We start from the raw sequence: 26,840 nt of genomic DNA on the forward strand, positions 1-26,840 counted from the left end.
AGGAATGGGAAACAATAGTTCACTATTCAATAAAGCTGAACTCCCTGACATGTCAAATTACCAATTTCCAGCTAAGACTACACAAGTCTATGAACAAATGATGTCACAGGTTCCTTAAGTTGTAATTACATTGTAGCCAACATGTTATGCAAATATGTACAGTAGATAGTCTGACCAACATTTATCTTTCCATTTTGCTCATAGAAATATGGCTCAGGTTTTGTTTTAATATTTCTTTATTCCCAGTAGATTATGGGAAGATAGGGGGATTTGCTGAACTAACATTACGCCAGATGCCAGGGGGGGGGTAAGAGCACATTTTTTAAAATTTATTTTGGGTCTCCGAATATTTGAAAATCGCAAAAAAAAAAAAAAAAAAAAAAATCATTTTTTTGCTTGGCCGGGGGGGGGGGGGGGGGGCAGGTGCCCCCTGTGCCCCCCCCCCCCCTGGATGTGCCACTGTTACCACAGTTGCTATGCTATTGTTATCAACATTTATAATACTCTTAATTTTTCTTGCAATATTTTGATATTACAAGCAGTGCCATTTTTGACAATCTTTTACCCTGAAAGAAAAAGAGAGCCCAATATTTAAGGAAAGGTAATAATTGTAATTTCAAAAGAGCATTTGTCAGTTTCTGAAAACTTCATAGAAAACTAAGCATTGGTGCAATAAATTATTATTCATGAAAACAAATTGCAAGTAGATGGCAAAGATTAGTGATTAATTCAGTCACTGAGGTGAACACTGTCTAGACTTGAAGTACAAATAAGGAGATGGTGACGAATTTGGTCATCCCCTAGGACAAAGAGACTTCTTGCCAAACCACTGGTAAGCTCTGGCAGCATTGGTAATCAACTCCTCCTTCACAGCGGGGATTGTGACTCGTGTTTCAGGAATGCTACCCACCTTGTAGATGTCTGCAAGCTGATCAGTATTTTCAAATTCATGGTCAACAAGTAGCACATTGCATGCATGCATGCCTTGCTGTGTAGCTGTATTACACAGAGTCACATCGCATGTAGGGGGTTGTCTGTTGCCCCCAATCTGCGTGACTCATGACCATTATTAGTCAGATTTCTTTGTATTGTGGGAATTTCAGGAGCCTATTGTTTACAAAATGAACAATCACATTTTAATAGTATTTATCACAGAAGCAAATTGTTTATTCTGTGATATAAATAATTGTGGGTATGATGACATAATCAGCACCATTTCGAATTGCTAACATCCAGTCAAGCACTAAAGAAAACCTCACCCGAAAGAATATGTACAGGTATGCAGAAAGTGAGAGATATTCCTGCCAATGGATGTAAAATATTCCTTATGAAAATGTACAAGAGGTACATGTACATGTACTATGAATATGAATGAAGATTTTCTTGGCATGATGAAATGTCTTTTAGGATGACATGGGCCCAGCAATTTTCTTTAAAATGTGACGAACCAGGCGAACTTGTACATACTGTACATGTACATGTATAATGCACCAAGCTATCATTGGAAATATTTTTTAATTCAATAACAAAAGCTGTACTTACATGTATCAATAAAGGAAAATTATAACTGAGTAGGTACATGTAAACGTTATATTTGGTAAAAAAAAATTGTAACTCCTTTATCTAAAAATATAGCAGCTAATGAATTCATTTCATAAGCTGCATGCAAAAATAATCAATTTTTCTCACTGTTTCGTCAGTTGTTGCTATGCAAACACGAAAAACAAACAAAATAAAAAACTCCACCTCTGCAGTGGTTTTTTTAAATGCCTGCCAAAGTTTCACTGATTCTTGCAGTGTAATTCAAAATTTCAGAATGATTCTGTTTTTTTTGTCACGTGACTCTCCTCGCTTCTGTGCGATCACACACAGAGGTGTAACAAGTTGCGCATGCACAATACTCACCAGACACCAATTTTTTGTATGGGTTTTTCCAGAAGTGTAATTGGCAGTCCAGAAAATCACAGATTTTTCAAAATGCTGTTTAGGTTAAATGGCAGGGTTGGCAACTTCACAGGTAATTTCCTGAGAAATACCAGGAAATATCAGAGAATACTGAGAAATACCTGGGCAATATTTATACGTGTACCATTACAATTGTACAATGTGAAAAAGCTAACATAGCAAGCAGATTAAATTCCCTCAATTACACTTCTAAAAATGTTTCCTATTTGTTACAGGAAAAAAATCACGGGGCTCAAGAATAATTAGCTCCTGAAATGCCAAAAAGAGCCCCAAAAAGTCATAAAAGAGCCCCCAAAAGTCATAAAAGAGCCCCAACAAAATTGCATAGAGTTCAATGCAACACAAATTAAGCAAGCTTGAAAAGTAGCCCCTTGGAGTGATAGCGTAGAATGAAAATGGAATTGATGTGAATTCAATGGGTCACATTTATGTGTTCTATCCCTATTGTCCAATGTCCAGTAGAAAAGAACAAGGGACCTAAACATGTACAATGACCCATTTGATCAGGTAATCCAGGATGAATTAGTTAAACTCAATTGCATGTACCTGTATTGCAATGGCCAACAAAATTATATGAATGACTTATTTGTGTAAAATCTTACAATCCAACAAGTTATGATGACAGTTGTGATAATGGACAATTTATGTCCTGAAAAACACTACATTACCAGGTGATTCACACTCTTCATGTCTATTTCAAGAATTCCAATGCAGTCGTATATTTATCCATAAAGAGAATTTGTTGAAATAATTAACGCTGCAAGAGCTCCTGATATGCTTAAAATCTACAGCACACAGTAAAATGAAAAAATGCTTATATTTTCTGTTTACAGGTACATGTACATGTAAAAGTCCAATAACGATAATGACTTCCTAATTTATAAAAGTAAGTTATACAAGGTTTTGAGCCTACACAAACAAATGCTCTATCTCCCAATTTTATTTGTTGTTTTATAATGTGATGGGGTTTGCAATAATAGAGTATCTCACGAGTTGTGAAGGTTGTGAGTATTTTTGAGTATTTTCAGAACCTAAGACAAACTTAAAGAGCCTTTTGAACTACATGTACAATGTAATACATGTATGACCAACAAATTTACAGTGGAATGTTTTGTTGTTTGTTTATATTTTCCATCACAAGTACACATAGACCAAGTTTGTTTTGTTCTGTTTGTTCTTTTTTCTGACTCCTCCACTTCCTACATCTTACGATATCTGAACAAAGTACAAGATATTGAACTAATCTTCAAAACCACCGTCATTTCCATAATACTCCTACATTATACAGGAAGGTCTATCACCTATGGCAACACCCTCTTTGAGTAAACAACAGTCATTGTTATTATGGCCATGTGCTATGAAAGCTATATTGTACAATTTAGGATCTATCTAAAGAAACAACACACGATTAGTTTTAGATTGCATTGTCATGGAGGGATTCGGCCTAGAAAAGTGCGTTTCAGATTAACATTTAGGCTGTTATGTACAAAATGTTAACTACCTGGTATACTTCCTCATACACTGTACATGTACAGTACATTCATGTACATACATCATCGTTCATGTACATGCACATGTATGTACCTTACATCTGGCAGATGTAAGGTTGCTTGAACAATGCATGCTAGGCAGTCCTTGTAGAGTTCATTCATTATCAGACAGATAGAGGTAGAGAGATAGCCAAAGAGAACGAGAGAGATAAAATGAGATAGAGAGAGAGAGAGAAGGGGAGGAAAGAGAGCAATTTTCCCGCTTCTATTAAAACCAACTTAATATCAGGGTGGACTTCCCCTTTAATGATATTGATTGACTGTTTCTGCAACCCACCCTTACCACATGGATTACATTGTCTGCTGAAAAGCCAGAAGGGTGTGTGTAAAATCATATGAGTATATGTCCTATAAACAATGACAGCAAACAATCAAAGGATGTTGGTTAGACCTACCTTCTCTACTACCACAGTTAAGAACAAAAAACATTCACTACAACAAATCAACTTTAAGTACATTTACCTCTTTTCAAATTGTTCCTTTTTAATTCTTTCTTCCTGACTCTTGAAATCTTATCTGCTGAGAGTCAAAAGGGTGAGTATTCATACACAGAGTAAACACCCTTCTGGCTCTCAAAAGACAATATCATGCAATCTATAGCGCTCAATGTCTGCTGAGAGCAAGAAAGGCATTATCTGCTCCTTAATATGTTTGAGGTTTCCTTTGAACGTAAACTAATGTCATCTTAAGTTATATTGAGATTATACTGTTTATCTTTGTATCACCCACTCAGCAGATTCAGTAAACTTTGTAAAGACATACATGTATCCTGTCATATAAAACTGTTGTTTTCCTGTTTTTAACTAAACCAGACAACTGTCTGGGCTATGGCTTATGTTTTCTGAGGTTAAAGGTTACTTGATAAGCAAGAGGAAATGGATTAAATCTTAATTCGTCTATGTTGCATATCAGTGGGGATGATGTAAATAAATATATATATTTGAATGATGACATATAGTACCGGTATATCAAGATGATTAGTTTTCTTACATCTGTACATTGTATACTGAGAGCAAGAAGGGCATTAAAGGGCAAGTCCACTCCAAAAATAACTTACTTTCAAAAGAAGCAGAAAAATCAGACAAATCAATCCAAAAAAGTTTGTACAGGTTGAACATCAATTCAAATTGCAGGAATATATGTACCTACAAAATCTTTGGGGTAAAGCCTCAGTCACAAATATCATTACGAACGGCTACGAACGCTGTACAAACGATTTTCAGACCATTTCGTAAGACCTTATTAAGAAGGCCGTACGAAACCAGCATTCGTAGAACGTTAGTACGGTAGACCATTCGTAAGTTCGCAGACTGGTCGATGGTCTTGTCCAAGACCTCGTACAACTTTTTCAACCTCATACGAAACCCTCTCTTTGTAAGGCGGCCGTAGGAATGTAGAAATAACATTATAAGAACCACACAAGATCTTCATACATTTCGTAGGGTCGAGAGACAATTCCGGAAGCCTCAAATTCTTACGTTGTTTATAGAGGGCTCTTACAGCGTTCTTACAAATGCCTTACGAACAGAGATTTGTATGGCCCTCGTAGGAATGACTCCTGGCTTTTGTAAGTTGTTTGTAAGGTTTACGTACACAATTTTGGCAATTTTGGTAACCCGACAAAATATACAAAAAAATCATAAGAACTTCTTACAAAAGACTTGAGAATGCTGTCAGTTACACGTACGACCATCCTGCGAGAACAAAAACTTGTGAGATGCCTGTACGTCTGACGTAAGAAGAACTCAAGGCATTTTTACCACAATTTTTTTTTTTTAATTAAACGGCGTTCATACAAACTCCCTAAAAAAGACATAACCAAAATATACTGTACATGGAGAGGTTGTGATGGAAACCAAAATATACTGTACATGGAGACAAGTCTGGTCTAATTAACAATAGAATAAAATTCCTAACTTTCAAATCTGCTCTGAGACAGCCACCTCTGCACCATCCACTAGTACCAGCCACTAATCCATACCTAGACAGATGGGCAACAATCAGTTACAATGTTTCCATCAATTTTTCTGCCTATGAAAGCCTATGACCAAAGCCAATTTCCAGGTGACTCGTTTGCAGGAATTAAACATCGCCAGTCGCTGCGCACAACTGTGTCTGCACTGTGAGACTATGCTGACTGCATACTGCATAAGCTCTATACAGTACATGATGTAGTTCCAGCTGCTCCACAACCAGAGACTGACAGATGTGTGCGCATGCGTGTGTGCAATTTTCAAGGTACCGGTAATGAGAAAAAAAAGGAACGATACAGATATACAGATCTATAGCTCAGTTATAATTTTCAAACATCATATTCAGTACCAATGGGAAAAGGAATTCGCAAATTGGTCTGTGATTGTTACGTTTATATCCTGGGCATGAAACCATATTACAAATTTGTGACAACCCTTTGAAACATGTGTGTCAAATTTCACACGTAATTAAATGACAAATCTTGATTCTTGTACTTTATGACAGTTTCAAAACAATGCCCAAGACTCCTCCATTTGTCTCGAAACCAAAATTACTTAACTTTTTAATTTTGCTAAATATAGAAAAGCTTCCTTGCATACAATGTGGGTAGAGATTATTTAAATTGCATCAAATATACATGGAGGGCAAATTTAATCCCTAAATTTGGCTACTATAGTATACGAAGCTGTATTTTCCAAATAGTTTTAAAAATTATTTGAAAAAGGAGGATTTATGTACCGGTAGCCTGCACAGCTGAGATGCAATAGATAAAAACATACAAATTTAAAGAAAATGAAAATATAAAAGAATTTACACTGCTGCAAAAAGTTACAGAACTTAGTAATACAAATTAGTATTAGAAGCGAGCAGTATAAACAAAAACAGAAAAAAGGGTATAATCTGGTTTATATTATCAGGTAAGATACTGAAATATAAAAATTAATAATATGGGCTGAAAGAGATGAGATTGTATAAAAGAAGATGTACAATCTATTCAATATTATACAATGTACATTTACACTGTGCTTTTACGTTTGTAGTTCAGTATGTCATTATTGTCTCAAATTGAAGAGTAATTCAATCTATTCTCAGATTGTAAAGAATGAACACAAAGCTCAAACTTCAAAGAGGTGCAGTGAAACTATTTAATAACTTCAAAATAATAAAATAAAATAATATGAGCAAGTTAATCATGGTGCATTCAATGTCAATGATACTAACTCATGATAAGAATTTGTTAATTGAATAAAAGTTATAATAATAAAACTTTTTATTATTATTATTAATTAACATGATTAGCCTTAGCCCTTAGCTACATGGTCTGACTCTTAGTAACTCTTACCACTTGATCATGTTGATCGCTGCAAGCACGGAAAACAAAACATCTGAAGTTGGAGTTAGGATCTGGTCTCCATAGGTAGCCAAAACATTTCTTATCATGCCCTCTTGAAAATCTAGAAATGTTATGCAGACGGTGCTCAAAAACAATAGACCCTTTCCTCTCAGAAATACCAAGTGCACCTTTTGAAGATATCTGCAGGATGATTGCATGGCCCAGTCTCCCGTTTCTCTGTTTCTCATCAATTAACCATGGCAACATGGGCTGGGTGATTCTCCGATCTAGGACCACATTCCCAAAATACATAAGACTGTACACAATAGGCTGTAATACCATGCTCTCTTGAGAACCAGAATTAGCCCTGTGTCTTGGCAAAGATGGAACAGAAAGAGAGTTTGATGACTGACCAACGTGTGCCATGTTGCTCGCACTCTGTGCAGCACTACTACTACTACTAGCGGAGGTCGAGGGTAAAGCAGGCTCGCTCACCCGACGTTCTGGCGGTTCAATCACCTGAAGTTTCGAAAAAGTTAGCGGGCTCAGATGCAACTGTTGATCATCTTCAAGGTGATAAACAGGTGGCGAATCCTTCTTGTTTACTCCAGAACTCATCGTAAAATGATTATTACCGTACCAATTCAAATGAGCAAGAGGTAATAAATCTATAATAATTTTTTTTTACGGCAGATCAAAGTTCTAAATCAAGCATTTCGGATATCTACAGTAGAGTCTATACGACTACGATTTCGTTCAAGCTCGCTAGCGCTGAGTCGACGGGCGCGCGATACGCGAAATATTAAGTTCAAATTGATTGCATGCATACAACAACGAACTCAATACAAGCAGCTGATCAGTCATTTTCTATGACAAGCTGGTTGTACGTAGCAAAATAATATAATTCTTAAAAATGTAGGGGCAATCCAAAGTTATTTAATCAGTACTAGATTAATCCTGGTACGACTATAATAAAAAAAAAATTATAATAAAAATCTCAATAAACGAGGATAAAGATCCATCAAATGCTCTTGAATAAGGTTATAGACGAGGTACCGTACTGTGTATTTTGAAATGGGATGTGGAGGGAATCACTAGCGGTTCGCTTTCCAGAAGTTTTTTAAGCGCGGGGGGGGGGGGGGGGCTGAAATCATCAAAGACGGGCCCAATTTTCACAAATGCAATTGTGAAGGCATGAAACTTTGTGTGTTAAAAACGTGGAGCAATTTGAGGTAGAAATGAGTAAACATTTATTTTTTATTCCAATTTTGGAAAATGGCATGGTTTACCCATGGAATTCCACTGAGTCATACTACTGTAGGCTAGTCCGACGTGATGACTCATTGAGATGGGATTCCCCACGACCACACCTCACATCAACAATGCAAGTAGTGTCAGTAGCTATTTTAATAATAACGACATTGCGTTGTGGCTATTTTTTGTTGTTGAACTACATGCATTCCTCTAATCAGATCGAGCTCAGAGCCATCCATGCAGGGGCGTCGCTAGACCTTTTTCAGTGGGGGGGTGTAGAGGCCAACGATTACCGACAAAACTAGCCACCAAATACCGACAAAATTAAATGTCCCAATATCTACAAATTTAACCCTATCTATAGTACTTGCGTATGCGCAAATGGTCATTTTCCTCGACGACTTAAATATGCGAATTATTTCGTCAACTAACTTCAGCATCATAGCTATATATTTTAATGCAGGCGCGGAGCTAGGATCTGTTTTTAGGGAGGGGCGGTAGTGAGCAGGCGAATCACTTAAAGAGGGCGCGTCGGTGATATGCCTCCCGCGCGAAGCGCGAAAGTTTTGACGTTTCATTAAATTATGAGAAAAAGCAGACGATTCGGTGTACTGTTTACGACTCTTAATCCTTATCTGAATTCAGTTAAATTACTAGGGAAAGAAGACGATTTATTGTACCGTTCTCGACTGTTAATCCTTGTCTGAACGAATTTTTCTCCCCTCCCTCGCGAAGCGCGGAAGCTTTGGCGTTTCATTAAATTATTAGAGAAAGAAGACGATTCATTGAACCGTGCTCGACTCTTAATCCTTGTTTAAATTCAGTTTCATTAATTCATTAAATTATGAGAACAAGCAGACGATTCGATGTACTGTTCTCGACTCTTAATCCTTATCTGAATTCAGTTCCCCCCCCCTCCCGCGCGAAGCGCAGAAGTTTTGACGTTTCATTAAATGATTAGGAAAAGAAGACGATTTATTGTACCGTTCTCGACTGTTAATCCTTGTGTGAACGAATGTTTTCCCCCTCCCGCGCCAAGCGCGAAAGCTTTGGCGTTTCATTAAATGATTAGAGAAAGTAGACGATTCGATGTACTGTTCTCGACTCTTAATCCTTATCTGAATTCAGTTCTCCCCCTCCCGCGCGAAGCGCGGAATTTTTAACGTTTCATTAAATTATTAAGAAAAGAAGACGATTTATTGTACCGTTCTCGACTGTTAATCTTTGTCTGAACGATTTTTTTCCCCTTCACGCGCGAAGCGCGGAAGCTTTGGCGTTCATTAAATTATTAGAGAAAATAGACGATTCGTTGAACCGTGCTCGACCCTCAATCCTTGTCTGAATTCAGTTTCTCCCCCTCCCGCGCGAAGCGCGGAAGTTTGACGTTTCATTAAATTTTGAGAAAAAGCAGACGATTCAGTTAACTGTTCTCGACTCTTAATCCTTGTCTGAATTCAGTTTCTCCCCCTCCCGCGCGTAGCGCGGAAGTTTGACGTTTCATTAAATTATGAGAAAAAGCAGACGATTCAGTTAACTGTTCTCGACTCTTAATCCTTATCTGAATTCAGTTCTCCCCCTCCCGCGCGAAGCGCAGAAGTTTTGACGTTTCATTAAATTATTAGAGAAAGTAGACGATTTGTTGAACCTTGCTCGACTCTTAATCCTTGTTTAAATTCAGTTTCTCCCCCTCCCGCGCGAAGCGCGGAAGTTTGACGTTTCATTAAATTTTGAGAAAAAGCAGACGATTCAGTTAACTGTTCTCGACTCTTAATCCTTATCTGAATTCAGTTCTCCCCCTCCCGCGCGAAGCGCAGAAACTTTGACGTTTCATTAAATTATTAGAGAAAGTAGACGATTTGTTGAACCTTGCTCGACTCTTAATCCTTGTCTGAATTCAGTTCCATTAAATTCATTAAATAATGAGAAAAAGCAGACCATTGGGTATACTGTTCTCGACTCTTAATCCTTATCTGAATTCAGTTCTCCCCCTCCCGCGCGAAGCGCGGAAGTTTTGACGTTTCATTAAATTATTAGGAAAAGAAGACGATTTATTGTACCGTTCTCGACTGTTAATCCTTGTCTGAACGAATGTTTTTTCCCCTTCACGCGCGAAGCGCGGAAGCTTTGGCGTTCATTAAATTATTAGAGAAAATAGACGATTCGTTGAACCGTGCTCGACCCTTAATCCTTGTCTGATTCAGTTTCTCCCCTCCCGCGCGAAGCGCGGAAGCTTTGACGTTTCATCAAATTATGAGAAAAAGCAGACGATTCGGTGTACTGTTCTCGACTCTTAATCCTTATCTTAATTCAAATCTCCCCCTCCCGCGCGAAGCGCGGAAGTTTTGACTTTTCATTAAATTATTAGAGAAAGAAGACTATTCGTTGTACCGTTTTCGAATCTTAATAAGCCCTATTTGTCTGTATTCAGTTCCCCCCTTTAGCGCGTAGCGCGGAAACTTTGACGTTTCATCAAAATATGGAGAAAAAGACGATTTCGTCGTACCGTTGTTGACTCTTAATCCTTGTTTGAATTTAGTTGCCCCGAAAATTTTAAACCTCTGATTTCTTTAGCTGATATTATAGGAAAGCGAAACTTCGAGAACATACAAGTTGTAGTCACTCTAGAAGTCGTCACAGCGGATTGAAAAGTCACAGTTCGTAGAGAAAAATCTTGTCGGCCGACCGACAATATACATCTCACCGATTTCAAACTTCTGCATTGATAGGGTACAAGAGGATCGAGCAAGAATACCGACACAGCTGACCCGACACAGCAACATATTTAACCGTGTCTTTCTTGCTCCCTTGACGAGACGACTCCATCCAACAACCCCCTCTCTCTTTTACTCCCACTCCTCCTCTCTCAGGCTCTTATCTCCCCTTTCTCCTCTCTTTCATCCCTCGTTTCTTTTGTTTCCCTTTTCTAATTTTTCTTATTTTTTTTCCTTTTCTTTCTTTTCCTTTCTTTCCTCTCCTCCCTCTTTTTCTTTTTTCTCTTTCTTTTTTCTTCTCTTTTCTTTCCTTTCTTTTCCTTTCTTTCCTTTCTTTTCCTTTCTTTCTTTTCTTTTCTTTTTCTTTTTTTCTTTTCTTTCTCCTTTCCTCTCTTTTTTCCCTCCCCCTTTTCTCTTTTTTCCCGACGGCAGCGCGATTTTACCGACAATATCCTGACAGGTGGGGGGGTGTCGCACCCCCCCCCCACACCCCCCCTTTGGCGACGCCCCTGCATCCATGCATCTATCGCTTTGAGAAAGAGTAGTGTCCCTTCATAATTTATAAAGGGACACACTAAGAAAGAGATTGGAAGAGTGCCCTCAGGGAAAATGCGTGTTGTAACTGTTTGATAAGAGATGTAATTCTTTTTTAACTCCTTGAAACTGGCGACCGGCCGCTACGCCAGCGACCAATCTTCTTCTTCAATTAGTCATATATTGTTGCCAATAACTTTGTCTTTCTCCTACTCCCTCTCTCTATCTCTCTCACTCTTAATTGTTATTATTTATATTACTTCTATATGTTTTCTTTCTTTTTCATCCTTATTTGTGCCCCTGCCCCCTCCCCTTTTCCCCCAAGTACCCCTAATGCCACTTTTTTTTTACATAGGATATAAGTGTCCCCTTTTACTTCAGATAATTTAATTCTAATAGGTGCCTCTTCCTAATTCTTATAAGTGCCCCTAACACCAATGACAACTGCCCCCGGGTCCGCCGCCTCTGCTATATTCATTTAATCTCTTACACGGATTGTAAACATTAATAATGGACAATTTTCACTTGTCACTGGATTTTTTTTTACTTGTTGTAATTCTATTTTAGTATCACCCTCCATGAAGTAAATGACATCGAGAAACTAAAAGTGGAATGGAAATGGTTGAAAAAAGCATTCAGCGTGGAAATAAGCACTACCAACTAAAAAGAAACCAGCTAAACAACCAGGCGAGTAGCCAGGGGGCGGTGGGGACGGTCCCCCCCCCCCCCCTCAAAAAGAGAGAGAAGAAGAAAAGGAAAAAAGAAAGAGAGAGAAGAGAAGAAAAAATAAAAGCGAGATGGAAGAGACAAAGAGGACGTAGGAAGAAAAAAGGAGCAGCCTTAAAAACACTTTTTAAAATTCAGACAAGGATAAAGACGGTCGAGAACGGTACAACCAGGCGCGTACGCAGCGGGGGGGGGGGGGGGGGGGTGAATCCTGCGTACGCCACTACTTGGTACAACGAATCGACTTCTTTCTCTAATAATTTAATGAAACGTCAAAACTTCAGCACTTCGCGCGGAAGGGGGCCGAGAAATGATTTCAGACAAGGATTAAGAGTCGCGAATGGTACAGCAAATCATCATCTTTCTCTAAAAAATTAATGAAACGTCAAAGCTTCCGCGCTTTGCGAGAGTCGATTCGTTGTACCGTTCTCGAAATTGAATTCAGACAATGATTAGGAGTCGAGAACGGTACAACGAATCGTCTTCTTTCTCTAATAATCCGATGAAATGTCAAAGCTTCCCCCCCCCCCCTCCCTGCATGCACCCACCCCTTAGGAAGCGAGCTTCGCGCGCTCCGTAATTTATTGGCACGCTTTGAGTGCTCACTGCTGCCCCCTAAAATAAAATCCTAGCTACGCGCTTGTGGATGACAGAATAGATTCTGAACTTGATGCAGGAGAGGCAAAAGCAAGTCAGAGACTCCAAATCATACAAAGACATTAACAAGGAGATTGATAATGAATGTAAAAGAGCAAAAGAAGTATGGCTAACTCAAAAATGTATTAGAATTGAGCATTTCTCCAGGACAAACCAAGCAAACGATATGCACAGAGAAATCAAGCATTTTAAGAAAAAGAAAAACAAGGCAGCAAGCGGATGTATCAAGAACAAAGATGGAACATCTTCACTCTTTGAAAAGGAAGACCTACTTGATGATGACAGAGGTCCAGAACTTCCAAACACTGACAACGAGGGTCCAAGTATACTTGAATCAGAAGTTAAACAAGCTCTGCATTCACTGGAAGCTTCTAAATCTGAAGGCCCAGATGGGATTGCGCGGGAAGAACTTGTGGCCTTAAAAGAATTTGGATTGAACATTTGACTAGTATTTGCCAAATAATATATACAATACAGGTCATATTCCTGAAGATATTTGTGCCAATTCCAAAGAAGCCTAAAGCAAGTGTATAATTATGAAGTTTTCCGGATAATTAGCCTTATGAGCCATGTAACTAAGTTGCTCTTAAAGATCATTCTCAACAGAATAAAAATTCAAATATTGACAATGAAATAGGAAAGGTACAATTTGGTGTCAGACTTTAAGGTGGTACTAGTGAAGCCATATTCCTTATGAGAATGATAACAGAAAAGTATATTGCAGTAAACAAAGATTATAATGTGCTTTATTGACTACTCTAAAGCATTCGACAAAATTCACCACAACAAAAATTTAATGTATTGAAAGCTTACAAAAAAGTAATCTTAATGGTAAGAACATACATCTCATATTTAAACTTTACTGGGAGCAGACAGCTACCATCAAAATTAACAATGAAATTACAGGTTACACAAAAATCAAAAGAGGAGTACGTCAGGAATGCGTAATCCCGCCCCCTCCCCCCCCCCCCCCCCCACTCAGAGGTCGGAATGACCGCATGCGTGTTGCCAAAATGTCTGACTTTGACTTTTCACCGGAGATTTCTTTAAAAAGGGGGTGCTTTTCTTTTTTTCTCTAATCTCTTTGGACTCCTGAGAAATTATTCCGAATTTAGGGGGGTACATTGAGCATTTTTCCTGATTTAGGGGGGGGGGGGGTCTCCAAGGCAGCAAAAGCCCGCGAAAAGCCCGCGAAAGGGGGGTTCGGAAATGTTGGCAGTCCTCAGATAGGGGATGCTTTCAAAAAGAGCATATATTATGCGTACCCTAAATAACACTGAGTGGGGGGGGGGGGGGGGGGTGCGTAATGTCCCCATCTCTGTTCAACTTGTGCACAGAGCTGGTATTCAGGGAAATTTCAGATAATTATGAAAGATGTTAGTATTGGGGTGTAAATATTAATAATCTACGTTATGCTGATGACACTGTACTTTGCGCAGAGAATGAAGCAGATTTACAACATGTATTGGATATTGCAATTATTGCAATATCCAATTATTAATCTTCACTATTACAGTGAAGAGTTTGGTCTATGTATGAATGTCAAGAAAACTAAGTCTATATGATTTTAGTAGAACAGAGATTAAGCGTAGAATCTGTTTGAAACTCGATGGACATATCATTGGGCAGGTCAGTAATTACATCTACTTAGGCAGTGGCGGATTCAGGGGGGAAAGGGGGCACGCCCACCTCCCCCTCCCCCCCCCCTCCGGTAAAAAAAAAGGGGGAGGGAGAAAAAGAGAAAAAGGAGGGGGAAGAAAAAGTAGGGGAAAGGAAGAAAGGGAAGAAAGAAGAGGAAGAAGAAAAGAAAGGGGGAAAGAAGGATATCGGGGGGGGGGGGCTGAAAGGGCCTTGCCTCCCAGCTGTTATCCCCCCCCCCATCAAAAAAAAAAAGAAAAGAGGAGATAAAGGGAAGGAAAAAAGAGGAAGAAGAAAGGAAAAGAAGGGGGATATCAGTTGAAATTTTCCCGCCAACAAGTTGTAGTTCGGGGGCCAAAAGTCCTTTGCCTCACCCCCCCCCCCCCCCAAACCCGCTCCAAAAAGGGGGAAGGAAGGGAAAGGGAAAGAGGAGAGCTAAAAGGGAACAAAAAAGAGGAAGAAGAAAGAAAAGGGTAAAAAGAAGGGAGAACAGTTGCGATTAATCCCGCCAACAACGTGTGGATTGGGGAAGGGGCCGAAAGGCCCTTGCCTCCCCCAGCAAACCTAAAACAGAGAGAAGGAAGGGAAGGGAAAGGAAAAGAGGAGAGAAGGGAAGGGAAAGGAAAAGAGGAGAGAAAGGGAAAGAAAGAAAAAAGAGAAAGAAGAAAGGTAGGGGAGATCAGTTGCGATTTTCCCCGCCAACAAGGTGTAGATCGGGGGGGGGGGGGAACTGGCTTACTGATTGGGGGAGGGGGCTGGGGGGGGTGTACAATTGCCCCCAAAATATAATTCAAACTTGGTTTATTTCCAATTCGATACCGGTAATTTACAAATGTTGCTGAAATGAGATTTTTCCTCAATCTTTAGTAAATTATACTTTTTTATGCGTTTGTTCGAAAATGGCAAATTCCTAAAGAAAGAAAGAAAAAACATTGACCTGCCGTTGTCATAAAATAATGAGGTGTCAAAATTTGCTCATCTGACCGTGATTAAATGCCTAAAACCCCTGAGTTTCCGGGGGCTATGCCCCCTCGATTCCACCTAGGGCCGTAAGACGGGCACATGGATGCTCATCTGACGGTAATTTAATGCCTAAATCCCCTGAGCTCCTGGAGCCCGCCCCCTGGACCCCACACCAATAAGTGACCTGCTAGTGTCACAAATAAGGTATCATTATGCTCATTTGACCGTAATTTAATGCTGAAACCCCTGAGCTTCCGGGGGCCTGTAGCTGAAACAACCCAACCCTAAGGCGGGCCCCTGGATGCTCATCTGACGGTAATTTAATGTATAAAACCCCTGAGCTTCTGGGGGTTCCGCCCCCTGGACCAGTTTTTGAGCAAGTTTTGTGCTTATTTCGCCACTGCCGGTGTCACCATTGCGTACCAATATTTGGCTCGCATAATTTCAAATTTGGCCACCCCCCCCCCCCCCAAGAAACCCTGGATCCGCGCCTGGCACAACTATCTCTACGGTCGGCATTCTTGAGAGACAAGTAAATTGCGGAATACATAAAGTACAATATTCCTGAAACCAAGTTTCCTGACCACATATCAAATCATAACAATCTTTATGTACATGGTTCCATGGTAGAATGGAAAGAAGGGTGAATCTAACTACTAGTTAAATGCTATCTTTTTTGTTGCAGCGATCTTCTTTCTGCTGCCAAAATCATGCCATTAACTTCTCTTTCTGTTTTCCCCTGTGTAAGATTAGATATGAAATCAACAATTTGTTCGTCATTTGCTGTAGCTGTATGCGTTTTGCATGGGTTTTCGGCCTGTTGCTATTTCACTTCTAATTGGGACTGAATTGGCTGGTAGCCTGGAAATGTAACTCGGATAGTGGTTAATTGTTCAAGCTTATGGTTTAGGGGGCGGATAAAATGATAGATGCCATCACATTTTGAGGATGTTGCTACTTGAGGGCAACCATGCAGGGGCGGCGGAGCAACTTCCAAAGTGGGTTTAGGGGCACCAACAAAATGGGCACTTTTTGGAAGGAAAAGGCACATACAGAGGGAAATCTCAAGGCGAAAATATTCAATTTTTTATTTATACATCATAAACAATATTGCTTAAGCATCATACTTTGTAGTTGGTGTGATGGTCTGAATATTCATTGTGTGGACTAGCGAAGCGAGCGAGGAAAATTTTTAAAGATATATAAGGTCGTATAGTGCAATAAAATTACATTTTATAAAGAGGAAAAACCCGCTCTTGATAGGGGCGCACATTCTCATAACGGAAGACTAAAAAGACCTTTGATAGGTAACATAATGATATCGTCTAAAAATGTGAGCGAGCGAGCTTTGGGGAATAATTAGGGGCACGTTGAACGATGAGAGGAAATGGGGATACTTACCGATTAAAGGGGTAAGACACATTATGAAAGAAAAGAAGCACATGTCAAAGCATGCGCGGATCCAGGATTTCTTAGGGGGGGGGGCCAAATTTGAAATCATGCAAGCCAAATATTGGTACGTAATGGTGATCAGCAGTGACGTAAAGGGGTGGGGTGCAGGGAGGGGCGAATTTTCACTCTCCTTCCCTCCTCCGCGAAGCGCGGAAGCTTTGACGTTTCATTAAATTATTAGAGAAAGAAGACGATTCATTGTACCGTTCTGGAAAATAATCCTCGTCTGAATTCAGTTAACCCCCTCCCGCACAAAGCGCAAAAGCTTTTACGTTTCATTAAATAATTAGTGAAAGAAAACGATTCGTTGTACCGTTCACGACTCTTAAACCTCGTCTGAAGTCAGTCCCGCCCCCCCCCCCCACTTCTTCGCGAAGCACGGAAGCTTTTACGTACAATTAAATCATTAGAGAAAGAAGACGATTCGTTGTACCGTTCACGACTCTTAATCCTTGTCTGTATTCAGTTATCCCCCTCATGCGCGAAGCGCGGAAGATTTTACGTTTCATTAAATCATTAGAGAAAGAAGACGATTCGTTGTACCGTTCACGACTCTTAATCCTTGTCTGTATTCAGTTATCCCCCTCATGCGCGAAGCGCGGAAGATTTTACGTTTCATTAAATCATTAGAGAAAGAAGACGATTCGTTGTACAGTTCTCGACTCTTAATCCTTGTCTAAATTCAGTCCCCCCCCCCTTTGCGCGAAGCGCGGAAGCTTTTACGTTTCGTTAAATCATTAGAGGAAGAAGACGATTCGTTGTATCGTTCTCTACTCTTAATCCTTGTCTAAAATCAGTTCTCCCCCCTCCGTCCTGCGCGAAGCGCGGAAGCTTTTACGTTTCATTAAATCATTAGAGAAAGAAGACGATACGTCGTACAGTTCTCGACTCTTAATCCTTGTCTAAATTCAGTCCCCCCCCCCCTCTTGCGCGAAGCGCGGAAGCTTTTACGTTTCATTAAATCATTAGAGGAAGAAGACGATTCGTTGTATCGTTCTCGACTCTTAATCCTTGTCTAAAATCAGTTCTTCCCCCCCCCTCATCTTGCGCGAAGCGCGGAAGCTCTTACGTTTCATTAAATCATTAGAGAAAGAAGACGATACGTTGTACCGTTCACGACTCTTAATCCTCGTCTATATTCAGCCCCCCCCCTTCTTGCGCGAAGCGCGGAAGCTTATACGTTTCATTAAATCATTAGAGGAAGAAGACGATTCGTTGTACCGTTCACGACTCTTAATCCTAGTCTGAATTCAGTTTCCTCCCCTCCCAAGAGAAGCGCGGAAGCTTTTACGTTTCATTAAATCATTGGAGAAAGAAGACGATTCGTATTACCATTCTCGTCTCTTAATCCTTGTCTGAATTCTGAATTCAGTTCCCCCCCCCCCCCCGTTCTGCACGAAGCGCGGAAGCTTTGACGTTTCATTAATCATTAGACAAAGAAGAGGATTCGATGTACCGTTCTCGACTCTTAATCCTCGTCTGAATTCAGTTTCCTCCCCTCCCGCGCGAAGCGCGGAAGCTTTTACGTTTCATTAAATCATTAGAGAAAGAAGACGATTCGTTGTACCGTTCACGACTCTCAAACCTCGTCTAAAGTCATTCCCCACTTTCTGCGCGAAGCATGGAAGCTTTTACGTTCCTTTAAATCATAAGAGAAAGAAGACGATTCGTTGTACCGTTCACGACTCTTAATCCTCGTCTGAATTCAGCTATCCCCCTCATGCGCGAAGCCCGGAAGATTTTACGTTTAATTAAATCATTAGAGGAAGAAGACGATTCGTTGTATCGTTCTTGACTCTTAATCCTTGTCTAAAATCAGTTCTCATCCCCCCTCATCTTGCGCGAAGCGCGGAAGCTTTTACGTTTCATTAAATCATTAGAGAAAGAAGACGATACGTTGTACCGTTCACGACTCTTAATCCTCGTCTGAATTCAGCTATCCCCCTCATGCGCGAAGCCCGGAAGCTTATACGTTTCATTAAATCATTAGAGGAAGAAGACGATTCGTTGGATCGTTCTCGACTCTTAATCCTTGTCTAAAATCAGTTCTCCTCCCCCCTCATCTTGCGCGAAGCGCGGAAGCGCGGAAGCTTTTACGTTTCATTAAATCATTAGAGAAAGAAGACGATACGTTGTACCGTTCTCGACTCTTAATCCTTGTCTATATTCAGTCCCCCCCCCCTCTTGCGCGAAGCGCGGAAGCTTTGACGTTTCATTAAATTAGTAGAGAAAGAAGACGATTCGTTGTACCATTCTCGACTCTTACTCCTTGTCTGAATTTAGTTTCTCCCCCCCCCTCCCGCGCAAAGCGCGGAAGTTTGTCGTTTCAATAAATAATTAGAGAAAGAAGACGATTCGTTGTATTGTTCTCGACTCTTAATCCTTGTCTGAATTCAGTTCCCCCTCCCTCCTGCGCGAAGCGCCGAAGCTTTGACGTTTCATATAATCTTTAGAGAAAGAAGACGATTCGTTGTATCGTTCTCGACTCTAAATCCTTGTCTAAATTCAGTCTGCCCCCCACTCTCTTGCGCTAAGCGCGGAAGCTTTTACGTTTCATTAAATCATTAGAGAAAGAACACGATTCGTTGTATCGTTCTCGACTCTTAATCATTGTCTGAATTCAGCCCCCTCCCCTCCTGCGCGAAGCGCGGAAGCTTTGACGTTTCATAAAAATATTAGAGAAAGAAGACGATTCGTTGAACCGTTTACGACTCTTAATCCTTGTCTGAATTCGGTTCCCACCCCCTCCCTCCCTCGCGAAGCGCGGAAGTTTGTCGTTTCAATAAATAATTAGAGAAAGAAGACGATTCGTTGTATCGTTCTCGACTCTTAATCCTTGTCTGAATTCAATTCCCCCTCCCTCCTGCGTAAAGCGCGGAAGCTTTGACGTTTCATTAAATTAGTAGAGAAAGAAGACGATTCGTTGTACCATTCTCGATTCTTACTCCTTGTCTGAATTTAGTTTCTCCCCCCCCCCCCTCCCGCGCAAAGCGCGGAAGCTTTGACGTTTCATTAAAACTATTAGAGAAAGAAGACGATTCGCTGTACCGTTCTCGACTCTCAATCCTTGTCTGAATTTCAAAAATCTTTAAAGAAAGCTATAAAGCAGATAGAACATTTTGGTTTATTTTCAGGTTTAGAGCTGAATAAATCAAAGAGTTCTATAGTTAACATTAATGGAGATACGATTGTTGAAAACATTTATGGCATTCCATGGACCTATTCTGATGTTGAAATATTAGAGGTTCATTTTGGGAAAAATGAACAAAACCTAATAAATCTTAATTGGAAACCCAAAATATCAAAGATTGAAAATATAGTACGTCTATGGAAAGCGAGGCGCTTAACTTTTTCTGGTAAAATAACTATAATCAAATCATTTCTTGTTTCTCATTTATATTATATACAATGCTCAAATGATTTCCATGCCGGATAATGTAATGAAACTCATTGATTCTTTACTGTATACATTTTTGTGGAATGGAAAAAAACACACACACAAAAAAAAAAAAGTGGTTTGTATGAGTTAGGAGTATGGAGGATTAAAAATGGTTGACTTGAATGCTCTGTTACAAAGTTTTATATTAAAGTGGATATTGCACTACTTCTCCCACGAAAACTCAAAGTGGAAAAAGATAATTGATGGTTTCTTTAAAAAAGTGGGCAATTTACAATATGTGTTAAATAGTAAATGTACAAAAGATGATATGAAGTTTTGTTTAAAGAATATAAAAATGCCCCAATATTACAAGAATATGGTATATACTTGGTTTGACTTTTAAAGAGATAGTAGAATGTAAGACGCCAATTGATTTACAATGTACTAATGTTAGAAGTGAAAACATATGGTTTAACTCAAATATAAGAGATCATAACAAAAATGTATTATTTATTAAAAAATGGTTCGATGTAGGCCTTTTGAAACTTAATGAAGTCGTAAAAAACTCTAGATTTATGTCTTTGAGAGAAATTGAAGAAAGATTTGAGAAAAAACATGCTTCTTTGTTTCAAGAATATTATATCGTAGTAAATGCAATTCCCAAAGTTTGGAAACATAATATGTTAAGACAGGTACATGTATATGATGCGACACGAGAAGAAAATGAAGGTGTCATGAAAAATGTTTTAATGAATGTTAACACCAAACGAAAGTCGAAGTTTTTTTTACTCTACGTTGTCTATTCATTCAATTGTTAGACCTCCAATAGAAGAGAAATGGGAAGAAATGTTAAATAGTACAGAAAAAATCGACTGGAAAGTCATATGGTCATTTAATTTACAAGCTATGAAAGAAAACAAAATATCAGAATTAAATTTTAAGTTATTACACAACTTATTACCAAATAGGTATAATTTATTCAAATGGAAATTGTGTACAATCCCTTATATTAGTTACACGACAATCTCCATTTATTTGTAAAATGCAAGCACACAAGATTGTTTTGGTTAAAATTTGGATTTTGGAGACATAATTCGAAAACTTTACAATGTTAATTTTTCTTTTGACAAGTTCGTTTTAATTGAAGGTTATAACTTGAAAAACAAAATATTTAAAAGTTTAAATTTTCTCATCATATATGCAAAATAACATTTATGCAAGCAGAAAATCGCAAACTCATGTTTCATGAAGTCTCTATTCTTTGTATTTTCAAAAGACTAATCCACAACCGTTTAAAGATCGAAAGGAACTGTAAAACAAAAAAGCTATGCATTTTTGAAAAAACTGTTATTCAACAAAACAAAACATGTTTTATTTGAACTATGTTAAGATGTTATTTCAATTGATTGTGTATGATTGTTTGATTTGTTCAAAAGCATATATTTATGAATAAATCGATTTTACAAAAAAAAAAAAAATTGGGTGAGGTCCAGTGGGCGGAGCCCCCAGAAGCTCAGGGGTTTAGGCATCAAATTACCGTCAGATAAGCATCCAGGGGTCCTTGGTTGGGTCCAGGTGGCAGAGCCCCCGGAAGCTCAGGGGTTTTAGGCATTCGATTACGGTCAGATGAACATATTTTTATACCTTATTTGTGACACTGGCAGGACACTCTTTGGCGTGGGGTCCAGGGGCGGAGCCCCCAGAAATCAGGGGTTTTAGACACTAAATTACGGTCACATGAGTATCTAGGTGGAATCCAAGCTTAGGAGTTTTAGGCATTTAATCAAGGTCAGGTGAGCGTATTTTGTAACCTCATTATTTGTTGACACTGGTACATTCTTTCTTTCTTGCTCTCTTTCTTTCTATTTCTTTTTAATATACTTTTTCAAAAAAGTGTGCGTGTGTGGGGGGGGGGGGGGGGGGGGGGGGGGAGCTCGAGGCTCCCGGTTTCTGTCGTTCCGCAGGCCCTGAAATGTAGGCATATCAAGAAGCATATTTGTTGCCTGGCTGTAAATTTAGAAATTTGTCATTTTCCAACAAACGCATAAAAAAGTATAATTTACTAAAAAAGTGAGGAAAAATCTCGGAAAATTATGTCATATCAGCATTATTTGTAAACCACCTTATGGAATTAGAAATAAACCACGTTTTAATTTTATTTCCGCCATTCCCCCCCCCTCTCCCATCACCTATCAGTACGCCAGTGCCCCCCCCCGATCAACACGTTGTTGGCGGGAAAATCGCAACTGATCTCCCTTACCTTTCTTTCTTTTTTTCTTTCCCTTTCTCTCCTCTTTTCCTGTCCCTTCTTTTCCTTCTCTCTTTCTCTCTCTCTCTCTCTCTCTCTCTCTCTCTCTCTCTCTCTAATACTAAAGGAATAAGTGCATTTGTTGAAAGAAAAGGGGCACCGATCAGATTTTAATAGGGGCATGTATCGAAGGAGAAAGGGTGCTTTTATGAGAAGAGGGAAGTGGCCCTTATTAAAAAGAAGAGGAGCATTTATTAGAAAGGAAAAGGGGCACTTATCAGAGATGAAAACGGGTAATAATGAGAAGGGGAAGGGGCACTTATAAGAAGATAAAAAGGCATTTATTACCAAGAAAAAGGGGCACGTGTTCGAAAAATAAAGGGGCATTTATTTGAGGTGAAAAGGGGCACTCATCAAAGATTATAAAACAAAACAGGGGAACGGGCACTAATTTTTTGTCAAAGTAAAACGAGCATCTATCAGATTTGATTTTTTTTTATTATCGGAGGTGAAGGGGGCGTTTATCTGAAGTGAAAAGGGGCACTTTTAGGAATGAAAAGGGGGCATTTAAGAAAAGGGGAAAAGCCCCTTTTATTAATGGGACCATTTATCATTAGAAAAAGGGGCACTTATTAGAAATGAAAAGGGGCACATGTGAAAACAAAAGGTGCGCTTACCCGAGTTAAAAAGAGGTAGTTATTAAAAGGAGAAGGGGCATTTGTCAAAGTAAAGAGGGCTGAATAGGGCAATTATCAGAAGTGTAGGGGCACTTATCAAAAGTGAAAAGTGGCCCTTCTCGTATAGGCCTACCTGAAAAATGGGCATTAAAAAGGGCAGTTATGAGAATAGAAAATGGACACTTATTGCAAAGTAAAGTGGGAACTTGTCAAAGGAAGAGAGACACGTGTCAAAATAAAAGGGGTACTTATCAGAGTTAAAAAAGGGAAGGGCTACTTTTACAAAGTGATAGGGGCACTTTTTCTACGTAAAATGGGACACTTGTAACAAAGTTAAAGGGGTACTTTTCCTATGTGAAAAGGGGCACTTTTGAGGTACTTGAAAAAATGGGGGCACTGTACCTGCACCCTTCTCTGTTGCACTGCAATGGGGAGGAAAGCCAGCGTACGTGCTACCAATAAGGGAGTTATAGTTTCTCTAAAACGTTTAATCGAAAGCAAAAATGTGCGCTTCTTGGTTGACGGTCACGGCCAATGGAGTATAAGAGACTAGATTTTATATATTTTTAAAGCTATCGACTTTAACTCGACATTGACCTACGTCACATTAATGCTAGAAAATTATATTTACTCTCTATATCGTATGACATTTTAACTAAATAATGATGCAGGCTGAAAACTTTTTCCTTTCTCTCATGTACGTCACATGCCGAAAATTCTTGTCTGAATCTTATTGTTTAATCGGTGACCATTGGTCCCCCATGATCCTCTTTTTCTTATGTTATTTGAGAGCTGAGTTGATGAGATAACCACCTGTCCAGTGACCTTGCAGTGTTGTCTAATCCCTCCTTTACACTAGTGCTGATGAGCTTTAAAAGAAACCTCACCCCCCCCCCCCCCGAAAAAAGAAGAAGTAATAACTCTAATTATTCTGAGAGTTAAAAAAAAAAAATTGTCCATTAATTTACAGAATTTCTCACCAAAGCGTATGGGAGATAAATCTTTTGTATAGGCCTACTATAATACCCACCGGGCAGAGATTCTAAGCCTCAACTTATATGCTCCCGGGATATACGTAGAGATTCAGATATGACTATTTCGGGCCCGAGATACATTAGGAAAGATAGCTTAGGTACCAAATTTAGGTAGAGAAGGGCCACTTTCCTAAATCAGTAAAATAGCTCCCAGGCAAGATGCATTTAGTTATTTCTAAAGCATGTAAACAGTCAATTTGGCTTACAAAAATTTGAATGAAAAATTGAGCTGTAGGTCGACATCGATCCCCATTCAAAATATCTCTTGGCACATCCTCAATGTGATGATAGTGATTACAAGATGTTAGGACGGATGTGTGAATTAAGCTAGGACAAACCCTAACTCGGACTTCTAATTTTAAACATGGACCAAATGCTATATGGGACCTATATGTAATCCTCTCCCGATCTTAGAACTTAATAGTTACGTATGCCCATACAATTCAATTTCAAGCTCCATGATATCTTATATAAGACCCAAATCAAATGTCCTGGTTGATGCACATCAAACATAATGAAGAATGATACAATTCCTGTCTTTATTCGTAAGATATCAAGAAATTAGTCGATTATGATGCTGTTTGATTTGTCTTGCTTGATAAGGATGTTTTCTTTGTTTGTAATATATATTCGTTGATACGTTCAAGGCAAGGCAAGGCAAGACGTGATGACATTTATTTTGTGTGCCAGGCAGACTTTTGTACCATATCAGCCGGGTCCGGATTAGGACTCCGGATATCAGCACATATAGTTATACATGTACCCGTGTAGGCTTCATTGACCAATAAATTAATTACATATACTAACAATGTATCTCTGGTAATTAATGAATCGAGATGAACATGAATATGATACTTGTATTTTATAGATCTTTGCAATTATGAGATAACATATGTGTGTGTATCATTCACGTGTAAAATCAACAAAACATGTACAGAAACGTGCAAATATCTGATTTCAAAATGATATAAAGGTTACAGCGTCATTGTAAAGGAGACATGTGTATGTGTGTAACATGAGATAACATGCTGGGGTTCAATAATTTTAGCGTTTTAAAGTAATAAATGATTTAATAAATCTCAATGTTATCGTCATTATTGTGGATCGTCTCATCAACGCCTAAGTTGGGCGAGTGAGACAAGATGGGTAACCCATGTTCCGAGTTTCCGGGGAAACAAACTTGTTTAAATATCCCATTTAATTTTCTCCATATAAAGGGCGATCCAAGATTGCCTGAACAGGGACACCAATTTTTCATTTCCCCCCAATAGTAACACTTTTATCAAGAACATGACTCTGAAAGCTCCACAGGTCCCCTCAAAATTGTGGGGGGGGGGGGGGGGGGTGGGTCGGTGGGGAGAGCATAGGCATTTGAGGCCGAAGAGGAAAGGGCTACAGCCCAAAAGAAAATATGAAAATACAAATATTTGGGGCAACCATCACCTCAATCTCTGGCAGTATGGTGACCTCATATCCGGGCTGTGAAATCAGTAGGTCCATGCATGGCGAGATGACCAATATCCTATTATTCAGGCAGTGAGGTGCCTGCATAATGGATTAGTATATATTAAAATCTCCGGTGTTATATATTTTGATGACAAAATAACATTTTAACCATAATAAACTACCAGTACTATTTTTGCTCACTCTCCTCACTCGCTTGCAAAATCTAAAAACAGGAAATGAAATGAAAATTGAAATAAACCAAAGAGCAAAAGTTGCAGGGACATTTGATTTTGTGCCCTCCACATTCCCAGTTGTGTGCGTGTGTGGGGGGGGGGGATACAGCTTTTCCTTGGAATTTGACGACGGGAACCGTAACGAAACTGGAATCAGTCGAGTGCTGGTCTTTTGTGGTCTCCAAGCTAGAGGTCGTCAAGAGGGGTTAAATAAATCGAAACAGAGAAATTTATTCAACATGACCGCAAAGATTTCTAATGAATCAACCCAAGGCAGTTTAAATTACTGTAAGGTATCAATAATCGACGCACTAGGCTTCTGAATAATCCATCTTTAATAGGTTAATTAAATAAGAATAAAGTATCCACAGAAGGCAATTCATGTTATCTTCTTGTTTATTTTTCCTAGTTCTTTCCCTTCTCTCTAGACTTTCTATTTCTCTCCTTACCTCAAATCAATCACTCCAACTAGTCACCATTCGTTTTCTATCTCTTTCCTTCACTCTCTGTCAGCTAGCCCTCCCGCTCAATCCATGTGTTTCCAATTCATAACAGTGATATAACAGAATGAGGCTCCAATTGTTTTAACTCAGAGAACATGCAGTCATGGCACCCATAATTTCCAAAACTCTTTGGAAACACATAGAGACGTTATAATGTGACATGCCCTATACTAGAACCGACTATGATTATCATTATGTATTATCACATGATGAAGCATGTATCTCACAAGAATGATGGTGTTCAAGACATGCAACAAGCACAAAGTAGTGGGATGTTTAACTTTCAAGTTTCCAGCAAAAACATTCAATTTTTCCTGTCTTTCAGTTAATAACAATAATTTGTATTATCTTTTTTTTTGGAGGGAGGATTAATTTTGTTTTTATAGCCAACAAAAATGTTAAATAGTACTGATGCTATACCTTTTCCTGTTCCAATATAGTGTGGACTGACAGACAGACAGACAAATGTAACACATAACTTCATCAGGCATTGGAATGAAAACTGACAAATAAAACCAATACTTGAAAACAAGCTGAAACTTTTCACAAATAAGATGCAATAC

General features: G+C 39.2%; 1 protein-coding gene across 2 annotated transcripts in view; it reads right to left on the bottom strand.

Annotated features, from left to right (window-relative positions):
• LOC584717 (TBC1 domain family member 1) overlaps positions 1-7,597 on the bottom strand; it is a 105,319-nt gene extending 97,722 nt beyond the window's left edge. Inside the window, exon 1 of one of the 2 annotated variants that reach the window (XM_030981048.1) lies at positions 6,832-7,597. In XM_030981048.1, the coding sequence (XP_030836908.1) occupies positions 6,832-7,440 (609 nt within the window). In that variant the 5' untranslated portion in view covers positions 7,441-7,597. The remainder of the gene's footprint in view (positions 1-6,831) is intronic. The other variant, XM_030981049.1, reaches the window with a different exon arrangement.
• Between the last annotated feature and the right edge of the window lie 19,243 nt (positions 7,598-26,840).

Source organism: Strongylocentrotus purpuratus, unplaced genomic scaffold (genome assembly GCF_000002235.5).
Source record: "Strongylocentrotus purpuratus isolate Spur 01 unplaced genomic scaffold, Spur_5.0 spur5_scaffold_11, whole genome shotgun sequence".
Classification (NCBI taxonomy): Eukaryota; Metazoa; Echinodermata; class Echinoidea; order Camarodonta; family Strongylocentrotidae; genus Strongylocentrotus; species Strongylocentrotus purpuratus.